Here is a 12,583-nt window from a genome sequence, read left to right as displayed (position 1 = left end):
TTCACTGTTTGGGCCATGCATTTGGAAGAAACTATTTTTGCAAACACCTGATGCTACTTAGCAGTTGTGTGATATGCCTAAATAGAGAAAAAGTTGACATTTACTCCGTGTTTACCACATACCACAACACTGGAAAATGTAGTTTGTTTTTAACAGCAAAAATAAAAACGCCGTGAACAAATTACCACATTTAACTGAAAACAAGTGGAAGAAATTTTTTTTTAAAAAAAAGCAAATTTTAAGTGGGTAAATAAAGCCATGAGAATAAAAAAAATATTAGATGTAGTAAATCAATAGAACAGCTAGCTATCTGACATCTCAGAGCTTAAAAATTCACAAATACTTAGGAATTTGGAACTTAAAAAAAAACATATATATACATATATTTGGAATTTTCTTAAATTATATCTAAAACCAAATGCCAGCTGTTTGCACCCCCACAGTCCACTTTTATCACAGAGAATATAAATTAAACAAGTTATCAGACACTGTGTGTGCTGTGGATAATTGAGAAAAGGAAGCCCTAAGAAAGGCTGCTTTACAAACTGATTATTGGAAATTCTGGAAATCCCAACCTGCCCCTTAGAAAATGCAAACTTTTATTTTTCTTTAATGCACGTGCTCATTTATTTTCATGTAAGTGATATTTGCAATGCTCAAAATAGCAACACGTAGCAGTTCCAGAAAATACTTGCTTCTCAATATCCTAAAATTTTCCCAAGTCCTAGTAAATCTTAACATTAAGGTCACCACCAGGCTAAGTATGACTTTGGTTGAAGATGTGGGACAAAAATACGTATCAGGAGAATGTCGGTAATTGGTCATCTTCTCAGCAAGGCTATTATGTTACTTGTAGTTTGTATCATGATTTAACAACAACAACAACAAAGCGAAGCATCAAAGAATATACAAAAATGAACACACCAGTGCAACGGTAGGCAAACTGGAAATTGTTAGGCCACAGTCCACAGTCCATTCCAGAGCCAAGTTAAGGTTATGAAATTATCTCTAAATAAATTTAAGGCCAAAAACAAACAAAAAAAGCACTTTTTCTTTTTTTTTTTGGTATGTACAATTATTTATTATAACTTAATTTCACCTCAATTCTGTTCAAGGCCAGAGTCAACCCTTTAGACACACTATAAATAAATCTGGTGATACAAAAGAAATGAATACGCATTTACGAGAAGTTTCTTGAAGACCGTTATGTACATTCACAATTTCTTTTTTTTTTTTAATTTTTTTTTTAAGGTTTATTTTTGACAGAGAGAGAGAGAGACAGGGCATGAGTGGGGGAGGGGCAGAGAGAGAGGGAGACACAGAATCTGAAACAGGCTCCAGGCTCTGAGCTGTCAGCACAGAGCCCGACGCTGGGCTCGAACTCACAGACTGGGAGATCATGACCTGAGCCAAAGTCGGACGCTCAACCGACTGAGCCACCCAGGTGCCCCATACATTCACAATTTCTACCCTGAGTGTCGAATCCACGCTTTGTCCAGATTTATTCATAGCTTAGAACATAACGGGAAGTTAAGAAAAATACTAAAACAAACACGTGTATGAGATGAAGCCAACTTACATTGCCTCATCTCAGCCAACAGTTACAAAAATCACAAAACAATGACAATAATTACATTTGAATACAATATGCCTTTTTGGATCCCCATTCCTCTAAAACTCCTGTTAGTGAATTTTGTTGAAGCGTCTCTTCTTCCAGAAAGACAGCAAATGTACCTGATCTCAAGTTGGTGCCACTTCAGGGTTGAGAGGACCAGGACGTTCCTTCGTAATCAATCACCTTGGACCGTACTTCAGCCCCTTAGAGAAAACTGAGCATCTTGAAGGCAGTGATCACACTAGAGATTAATGCCTGGCATACACATTACTGAATCTACAATCTGCCTACCTGGGGTGAGGTGCTGCAGGGAAATCTTCCCAAGTTACGAAATAATTCCCAAGTGTAAGGGTAGTGACAGTTTTTATACTAAAGCCAAACTTAGTAAAATCCTTATTTATGAGAAGAAATGAATCAGACGTATAATTTAGTAATTTTTAGCAAACGCTTTTGACCCTTATTTTAATTCCACTCACTTTGTTTTCTGGCTGATTTTATACGGTGGTGTTCAAAAAGAATGCCTTCTCAATGACCAAGTCTCACAGTGGTTCAGGGTGACCATCTTGAATCATGAACAGTAGCAAACTAGTTTGCAAGAACACTGGGATGAATGTATACGGACTCAAGGAAGTTGGTTTCCTTCCCACATTTCTGATAGCTTATCATGGATTCTTTGCTCCAAATGGTATTGCAGGTCTGGGTATAATTGTAGGCTACAGGTAGTATTGGTAGGTCAATCTTTTACTTCTACTGGCCTCCCTCACCAAAAGAACTTGAAACATAAACTATGACAAAAACAGAAACAAAACAAACCAAAAAAACCCACAAAAAAACATGGTAAGAGACACAAACATAAAAAGCTTTCCATAGTAATCAAGAGGTTGTGATGTTGGTTTTAGAAGACGCACAGATCAATGGAACAGAATAAGGTCCAGAAATAGATCTACACATATAAGGTGAGCCAATTTTAACAAAAGTGTCACTGAAGTTCAATGAAGAATGTATAATCTTTTCAACAAATGGTTAATAATTTCCATTAAAAACAAAATGAAACAGGAGCGCCTGGGTGGCTCAGTCGGTTGGTTAAGCATCCGACTTCGGCTCAGGTCACGATCTTGTGGTTCGGGAGTTCGAGCCCCGTGTCGGGCTCTGGGCTGACGGCTCAGAGCCTGGAGCCTGCTTTGGATTCTGTGTCTCCCTCTCTCTCTGCCCCTGCCCTGTTCATGCTCTGTCTCTCTCTCTCTCTCTCAAAAATAAATAAACATGAAAAAAAATTTTTTTCAAAATGAAACAAAAAAACCCCTCACCTTACACACTATACAAAAATTAAAGTGGATCTAATACCTGAGAGCTAAAACTGTAAAACTTCTAGAAAAAAAATTAAAGAAAATCCCTGCGTTCTTAAATTAGGCGAAGATTTCTTACATAAAACACAAAAAGCATGCGCCATTAAAGAAAAAAAAAACAACTGCTAACTTAGATTACACCAAAGTTAAAAGGCACTGCTAAGAAAATAAAGACAAGCAAGACACGGAGCGGGGAAAAAAATATTTGCAAGACACATAGCCAATAAAGAATTTGTATCCAAATATACACAGAACTCTTTCACTCAGTAGGAAAACATCAACAGCTACAAAAAAAAAAGGTGGGCAAGAAATGTGAATAGATGCTTCACTAAAGAGGATATAAGGATGGAAAATAAGCCCAAAAAGGGATGTTCTACATCACTAGTCGTTAGGGAAATACACATCAAGGCCACAACGAGCTACTACCGCGCAGATATCGGAAGGCCTTAAATGGAAGTGGTAGGCAACATCAGGTGCTGGTGAAAATGCAGAGCACCAAATGTGCTACAGGTGACAATACACAGAGGTGCAGCCGCTGTGGAAAAGCCTGGCAGTTTCTCAAAATGTTAAACATATCCCAACCATGCATGCCAGGAATCCCCACTCCTAGGTATTTACCCAAGAGGAATGAAAACATGTCTATAAAAAAAAAATCCACATGTGAATGTTTATAGCAGCTTTATTTGTAATAGTCTAAAACCAAACAACGCAAATACCCATTGACTGGTGAATGAGTAAAGAAACTCGGTACATCCATTAAACAATACTACTTAGCAATAAACAGGAATCAAGTACTTAGGACATCAAACATGGATGAACATCTAAAGCATTCTGCTAAATTTCCAAAAGGACAGATCCAAAAGGAGAGAACTCTTCTATCCATTTATAGGACAGTGTGGAAAAAGCAAAACTTACAAAGGACAGAAATCCGATAAGGGGTTGAGGGAGGAGGACTGACCACAAAGAGGTAAGAGGAAGTCTTCTTGGGTGATGGAAGTGTACCGTTACTTAACTCTGGTAGCGGTTATATGACAGCATGAATTTGCCAACATTCAAACTGTGCATTTAAAAAAGGTAAGCTTCGGGGCGCCTGGGTGGCGCAGTCGGTTAAGCGTCCGACTTCAGCCAGGTCACAATCTCGCGGTCTGTGAGTTCGAGCCCCGCGTCGGGCTCTGGGCTGATGGCTCAGAGCCTGGAGCCTGTTTCCGATTCTGTGTCTCCCTCTCTCTCTGCCCCTCCCCCGTTCATGCTCTGTCTCTCTCTGTCCCAAAAATAAATAAACGTTGAAGAAAAAAAAAAGGTAAGCTTCACTGCAGTTTACTACAGTTAATTACACCTCAATAAACCGGACTTCAGAAAAAATTCCTTCGGGGTGCCTGGGTAGCCCAGTTGGTTAAGCGTCTGACTTCGGCTCAGGTCATGATCTCACAGTTCGTGGGTTGCAGCCCCGCGTCGGGCTCTGTGCTGATAGCTCAGAGCCTAGAGCCTGCTTCCGATTCTGTGTCTCCTTCTCTCTCTGCCCTTCTCTCTCTCTCTCTCTTTCTCAAAAATAAAATAAACATAAAAAAAAAAATGTTCTTTCAATCTGAAGCATGAATGAGGCATTCCTCACCCTCAATGCCACAGCTTACGTGCCAGTGAGGGCAGTGAGAGAAAATGGAAGCAAAGTGGCATTAAAGTGGCAGGAGAAGAGTCTAACAGGAGGTAAGGGTCGATGCCAAAATCCTTATAAAAGGACTTTATCAGGTATGAACTACAGAACGTAACTTGATGCCCATTTAGTTTTAATTTCAAGGAATTTACCTTACGGACATTTTCACACAAGCCCACTGTGGCATTATTTTCAGTAACAATAAAGTGGAGACAACTAGCATCCTTTAGGAAGCAGACGGCTAACTAAATACTAGATATTCAGAAGATACAACTGAAGGAGAGCTAAGGATCTCCGTGCTAACACCAAAGCGTACTGGGTATTTTGTTGAATACAAAAATTCAGCTGCAGAATGGCACAGTACAGCGAGCCCATCGGAAAACAACAAAACCCATACTCGTGTTTACACAGGCAAAGATCTGGAAGACTTACAGGCCAGTTGTTAAGGGTGTTTACACAGAAAGCTGGGAAGAGGAAGGTGTGGCTGTAGGATGCTTGCACCAGGGGAATGAACAGTATTTAATTGTGTACAGTTCTCTACTTTCTTCACTAGACACATAGTACTCTCGTGATAAGAATGAGTGAAAATAACAGTTAAAGAGAAACACCCGCAACAACAATGAAGGGCCGCCTGGGCTTTAAAGGTAATGTATCCAGATGTCATGCTGCCATCTTCTGGAACAAACAAGGATCTACAGCAGCAGGGAAAGATTCACGGACTTTTTAAGCCAAAATGTCAAGGGTTACTGCAGTAAAAGACAAGGCAAGGACAAACTACTGAAGCCCTGTTTCTGATTTAGCCATTAATGAAAGAAATAGCTAAAAACAAGCAAGCAGGAACAAATACTTAATTTGAAATGATTAACTCCTCACAAAACATAGGCTACAAATGAGACAGTGGATAAGACCATGTCCAAATTGCTTTGGTTTCTCAGACCTCTTCTTTTTTAGGAAAACTTCCTCTTTGTTATTTACAAATATCAACAAGACAGTTACGCTGAAACATTCTGAAACCAACAAAACTTGTAAAGTATGTAGATTTTTAAATGGAGATGCTACAAAACAAGAATTTTACATTTGAAAACTCAAGCCAAAACCCGCCACAGATCATTAGTACATTTTGAGAAATAAAACAAAGCATGTGAAATTCTTCAAATTCAAATACAACAGAGATCATACCTACAGTAAAAAGGAGAAAATAACAATCAGTAGTTTTACAGCCTTCACATTCGACAAAGGAGAACAAGTTTTAAAAAACCCTTCACATCGTATGGTTCTGAAAGTTTTTTTCTTTTTAAATTACCAAGACCGAAAAGCTTCATAAGTAGCAAGTAGATTTTTTGTTTTTATTTTCGTTATTTTTTGGTTTGTTTTCACGGGTAGAGATTTGCCAACCATACCGAACTATAATGGGGGGGGGGGGAGGGAGGAAAGCCCATAAATAATTTATGTGTAAAGATAAAAGAATTTTTTAAACAATCCACCCTTTAGCAGAAGAAATTGGGGATCACTTTGAGTGTTAATGTAAAATACATTTAGTCTTTAGCAGCAGGAGTTCCAGACCTATTGGTGCCAAGAAGGTAACAAATAGTCTGTATCTAAGGCAGGGGAAATGGGCACTCAGCGGGAGCTTTCTTCCCTGTTGTGTTATTTATAGAGCGCTCTATTTGTTAACATGTTTCTGCTATCATGGAGAGGGAGAGTTTAATGATTTAGAGGATTTCAAAGACAATTGTTTAACGATACAATGATTTATGCGCACTCCCAAATTCCAGATATATAGCAATTTAGATTTTCAAACTGCTGTCATCAAAACAGCGGAGGATACTGCTGAAATGTAACTGGAGAATCCGAGACCAGGGATGGTACTCGACATCGTGAAATGCAGAAAACTGCTGGCAAAACACCACGTTAAAAAGGAAATCGGCCACCTACCACCATGCTTCATGTTAGTAAACAAATTTTCCAAGGCCCTTTCGTAGGAAATTTCTAGATTTAAAAAAAAAAAAAAAATTTTTTTTTAATGGAGAAGCATGAATTAAATACCAAATTACTAATTTGGGATTTCTTGTAATAAATCTTAAATGTGACTAATTGGAATGATCTGGAGGATGATTCAACTATACTGCTCTATTCTCCCCCAAAACCAATCCTGCACCTCCGGCCCCACAGGGCATGTAAGAATCTTGTTTGAAAGACAAAATATTTTCGCCTTAGTTATTTATAGACTATAAATTCAGTTTATAATGTTTGACTTGTAATATTCTGGTCACTAAATGAATTTTCCAATTTTGATTTTAACCTATTAATATAAAAATATTCATTTGAGATAGACGAAGCAAGTCATTAAAGCTTCTTAATTTTAAACCAACAAAAAAGTCTTATGATTTCCATCTTCCCTAATGGATAAAGATTTTTAACCAGCTTTTTCTGCAACATTTTAAAAACACATCTTTTCTCATTTCCTGGCAGTTTTTAACCTTGTATCACCCTTCAATTTTCATAAAATTCCATTTATCAATCTGTTTTTTCAGGTCTTCTCATCTAGACACAATGAGTCAATTTCAAGAGACAAATTTTGTTTCCCAACAGAAACAGTCAACACGTACTAGCGAGAAACCTTCAGCAAACATGTGCTATTTGGGGAGAGAAGAACAGATTTAAGAGAATGTCTTCTTTTTGAATGAAGAAATCCCACTTACTTCTACTTACAGAGAGGTTCACGTCAAATGATTTTATTTGAAACTTTGAACAGGGGAGGAGAGGCGGGGTGAAAGAAATGTTCTGAGCATGGGGTGGGGGGGGGTTTACCTTCTCTGCGGCCCCGAACGTTCTTCAGGAAATGCCAGTTACCGCTTTAGTTCCCGACGTGCCCGACTCCTTGGACGTCCCTTAGAGAGCTCTCTCCGCTCTGGGGGAGAGAGCTTCTTCTCTTGCAGCATTTTGCCAGAATGGGACCTTTTGCGTTCACGGGCGCGGACGTCCACAAGCTCTTCCTCCTCCTCCCAGGTAAACTGGCCGCACTGGCGGCCAAGCCCTCCCTGTCTTTACCCGACACGGGGGGTGCCGTGCTCGGGGTGTGTCCAGAAGACCTGGGGTCTTTACAGAGGGCCACGCTTTCAAGGCCTCTGCTGTCCACTGTGCATACTGTTCTCCTTTTCATTCTTTGGGAAGTGCAGGAAGCGGAAGGAAATGGAAGTGAGATCCAGACGAGCCCTTCCTCTTCCAGATCCTTCTGCAGCCTGGTGCTCCGTCTTACTTTTGTTTCCCTACTCGTTCTCTGAAAGGTCTGCTCTATGGAGTCAGATAAGTCTTTATAGAGTTCAGAATTTTCTAAACCAATTTCTACAGGGCTGCTCACCAGGTAGGGAGGTTTGGGATTTCCGTTTTTTTCCGAATCGAAACTCTGGCCGCCAGAGTAACACATAGAACGTCTTCTATGCTTCTTTCCTCCCCCGTTCGTACCAGTGCTTTCACTCTCTGCGCAGCTGCTTCCCGAACCCTCGCTCGGATTTGTACTTTCTTTCATATTGTCAAGGAAGATGTCTTTTTGTAAGCCAGACATTACATGTGTGGTCGGCGGTTTCCCTTCTGGAGCTATAACAGAGTCATCCTGCTTTTCATACTTTATGTTCATATCTTCTGAAATTTTAAAGATCTGAAAAAGGTTTTCCACATTTTGGCCAGCGGCAGCCAATTCCCGGGACGGCAGGATAATACTGGATCCCGCATCATCGGATGCCGGGACCTTTGCGGTCACAGAATCACAGGAAACACGACTGCTCTCATTCTCAGAGCCAGCTTTCAGGTCATTTTCACTTTCTGACTTAATTTCCGCTCTTGGAAGAGTTTTATGTTTACTAGCTTCTACGGTATTTATATCTAAATCTTGCTCTAAAGTAGCGTTAATAAGCGGCGAGGAACGTTTGGTGTGAGAGCTGCAGAGTGCAGACAGATCGTACTTATTAAAACCTTGACTCATCTGCAAATCTGGCTTCTGAGGCTTCCTTTGAGGAAGCTTTGCTTCTTGAAGTTCACCACTGGAGTCGAAATCATCTAGGGGTGTGGAAATAAGTTTACATCTCAGGAAAAAGTAACAGTGGAAATAAATGTTGACAAATCAAACAGGTGCCATACTGTATATTCTGTGTTTTAAGCTTTCAAAACTAGCAAGACGTACAAATGCGACACTGTACCTGCCCCCATCTGGCATCAAGCTTTTTCTCTTTCAGTTCTTCCCCAAGCCACAGGTTAAGAAAATATGTATTTAATACGTGAGTGAATAAAGTACATGACCTCAGACCATGAAAATGAGAAGTGTATCTCAAAATCGCTTCCTCTATTCTAATGTACTTTCCACACTACAAGGTCAATTAGCATGAGGCAGCCATGTTTCCCATTTCCCGAAAAATGAATTACTGAAAACGGGCACCGCCATGCTTCTGAAACTTTTCTAGTAATGTTTCCCTTGAAAGAGAGGGAAAAGAAAACTTGGAATTTTGGGAGCGTTGAGGATTTAGCTAGAAGGGTACTTTTAAAGACACTCAGGTCTTATGCCCTGTGTTAAAAAATTAATAAAAACTGCACCGTACTCTCAAATAGAGCTATGTTTGTTACAGTATTCTACCTTCCACCTCAGTGCGACTAAAAGTCATCCTCCAGGAACATATGCCACGTGGAGGGTATCCTGCATTTCTGGCGCATTGGGTTACACATCACACAGGTGGAAAAACATCATCAAGGTTTTAAAGCTATGGAACACAGCCGAAATAAATTCAGGCTTTCAGTGTTCTAAACTTCAGTACTATTGGATGCCATCTCTCTTGTTATCTCAGGGAGTAAGGGTTTTAATTGGCCAGCCAAATGAATGTAAAAAATGTTTTAAACGAAACTCAAAACTGTTAGTATCTATAAAACGTCAGCTGAGCCAAAAAGCTAAAAGTATTTCAATTTGAAAAGGTATGTATCCAGGACATGGGTACTCAACATCAGGTCACAGAAGCTAGAGATTATCGTAGGGTCCACTCGGTGGCAACCAAATCATGTCAGTTGGGCTCTTTCTACAACTTTAAAAGTTGAGGTTGATGTATTTTTTCATGAAACTGACAGACTAGAGAAGAAAGGTGGGGGAGGGAGGAAGAGAGAGAAAGGGGCAGGGAAAAAGGGACAGGGAGGGAGGGAAGATTTGCTTTAAACCCTTTCAACACATGATACCACTGGTTATAGACAAAAAAAAAAAAAAATGCTTCAGGTATTTTTAAAAAGAAATGATCTAATAAGATTCTAGACAGAAAACCTATACTAACAGTCATTATTTAAACATCTTTGGGAAAACTCCTGTCAGGAACTGGAGATACAATGAAAATAAGACTTAGTTTTCAGTCTCAAGGAGACCGCAATTTGCAGGAGAGGGAGGCAGACAGAACATTACACGCTAGATGGTAAAGGTGTAATGCGAACAAAGAACTTTCCTGGAAAAGCAGCCAGCACGGCTAAATCTTAAAGGATGAGCAGCATTAGGCCAGATTAAAAAGAGGTAGGGTTGCCAACCCCTGACCCAGGATGTACCACATCAGGGAGCTGGGGCTGGAGGTAGCTGTGTCCGTTTAACTTCTGTGCTTTCCTGAAGTTCCGAAGTAGGCAGAAGCCAACAGTCTTAGGGTGGCATATACCTTATTCATCCTTGAATCTATTATAAATCCTACAGGTACGCTGCAAATGGAATGCAGGCTACACATATCCGATGACTGACAAAGACAGCAATTTTTAAAATCGCTGGGAAAGTTGCTATTTTTATTTGTATGCTCTTTACACAGTGAATAGGAAAAGGGGGACAAGGTGGTGGAGAGGATAAAACCTAAACAGGAAAAGAACAAGATACCTGAACGCATCGTTCCGGCGCCTGGGGCGGAAGGCGTCATCTCCGAGACCTCAGGCAGCTCGGGAATAGGACTTAGGAGCGGCTTCTTGGAAGCGATGTCTCTTTCCCCGTATAAAGATTTTTGAATATTTTTCTTTCCCTTTGCTTTCTTCTTTCTGCAACTTTTTAAAGCCTGTGAATAAGACGCAGTAATTGAGAAAGATGTCACGCCGTATACAATTTTGAGCCTTTAATTTGTACAGAAAAACTTGAGACCAGTTATTCCGTTGAAAATTTTAGAAATCTGAGTCAGGCGTGGAGGGCTCGGTAGCTTACACAAAGTCAAATAAAATATAAAGAACTCAATTTACAAACTATATGATAACTAACGGTCTACGTTTCCGTAAAACATTTGCCCAGGTAAGTTCTGGGTAAGTAAAAGATTAGATGCTATAGAGTTGACAGACTTAAGACAGGAGATAGGTGTAGCTAGGCTATCATTAGGATGACTCAGGATTAGCCTAGAATGACTTATCTACTAGAACCTATGAGGGGCTGTTTTCTGCTCACACGTTTAGATGAAGAAACAATAGTTATGTACAGAAACGTTACATAAAAGTGAAAGATAACACAAAGCTGGCTGAGCTGCTTCAAACATTAATAATCAAGATTAAAATGAATAGGTCAAGGGGTGCCTGGGTGGCTCAATCGGTTTAAAGTCCTACTCTTGGTTTTGGCTCAGGTCACGAACTCACACTTCGTGAGTTCGAGCCCCATGTTAGACTCTGCACTGACAGTGTGGAGCCTGCTTGGGATTCTGTCTCCTCCTCTCTCTGCCCCTCCCCGACTTGCTATCTCTCTCAAAATAAATAATAAAAACACATTAAAAAATGAATAGGTCAAAAATAAGATGGGTTTTAACAAGCATAAGTAGAAGAAGAGGGACAAAGGAATGGTAATAACTGGTGGAAAACACGTGGGTTTCTATACAAATTAAAACTGTTCTAATAATATCCGGAATGCAGTACTGAATTCAGGTTTGACTGCCATATTAGCAAGTGAGAATTAATGTTCTCTGTTAAAAAAAAAAAAAAGCTTCACATGGAGAAGACCTCAGGGAAACTCAAACACTGTGTTGAAATAATAGATTATTATGAGCAAACAGAAATACACTCAATGCGATCATATTGGAGAGAACCAGACTTTAGGTTAACATAAGGAATGTGTTTTTAGCAATTAAAGCTTCCAGAAAATGGAATCCATTGAAACGTTTATTGAGAAACCACTCTGTGCAGGTAATGACTTGCTAGGTAGAAGATACAAAAACAGGATGTGGTCTTTAGGGGGCTCACCATCGAACAGCAAGTAACTATTATTGATACATATACACTATGTCAGACTCTATATGGACTGAGATGGGTCCCTGGCCTCCAGAAGGCTTAACACTGCTCCACAAAGCAGGCAAGGCCCTTGTATGCAATGAGTAGGAGCCTGAAAACAATGAAGGCTAACTGCACAGTGACTCAGGGAGTGACAACATTCGATTTTACATTTAAAGAAAGATCATTTGGGTGAAAATATAGAAACTAATGATGTGATGGATGATATTCAAGAGTACAAAAATGGCACAGAACTGCATGTTCCTTGAGAGATCTATAGATATCCTGTCAAAACAAAACAAAATAAAACATTCCATGGAAAATTAATTTTAGAACTGTACAAGATAAATGTTCCTCTTGGTGATTTGCAATATATATTTACCATTAAATTCTCTGAGAAGTCCCTCAGTATAAATAATCTCTATACACATCAGGAAAATACCGGGTTAACTATTTTTCCACGGAAAATTTATTTCTGTGGAACATCTGTCGACATTCCATGGGACAGTTGGGGAAATGAAAGCTTGGTCAGTGGATGTGGAAACCAGGAGAAAAATCTCGGGCTCCACAGAGGAACTGCAAAAGAGAACAGATGGCCTTCGGTGCCGGATGCCTGACGTTGCCACCTACCTGCCCTATGATCTTAGGCAAGTCACCCCACTTCTCTGTACCTCATTCTCCTCTGCAAAATGGGAGCCACAGAGAGCTGTGGTGAGCGCTGAGTTAACATAA

General features: G+C 39.9%; 1 protein-coding gene across 1 annotated transcript in view; it reads right to left on the bottom strand.

Moving 5' to 3' along the window:
• Positions 1-7,320: 7,320 nt before the first annotated feature.
• Positions 7,321-12,583, bottom strand: part of CDCA2 (cell division cycle associated 2) — a 49,888-nt gene continuing 44,625 nt past the window's right edge. The window contains exons 14-15 of the mRNA XM_047091458.1: positions 10,494-10,665; positions 7,321-8,668 (exon numbers count right to left, since the gene is read on the bottom strand). Coding sequence (XP_046947414.1) covers positions 7,470-8,668; positions 10,494-10,665 — 1,371 coding nt within the window. The 3' untranslated portion in view covers positions 7,321-7,469. The remainder of the gene's footprint in view (positions 8,669-10,493; positions 10,666-12,583) is intronic.

Source organism: Lynx rufus, unplaced genomic scaffold, assembly GCF_022079265.1.
Source record: "Lynx rufus isolate CCGP_SWC_20201006 ecotype Redwood Valley unplaced genomic scaffold, mLynRuf1.p SCAF_3, whole genome shotgun sequence".
NCBI classification, from domain to species: Eukaryota; Metazoa; Chordata; class Mammalia; order Carnivora; family Felidae; genus Lynx; species Lynx rufus.
The sequence above is the reverse complement of the archived record's forward strand: the minus strand, read 5'-3'. Positions and strand labels throughout refer to the sequence as shown.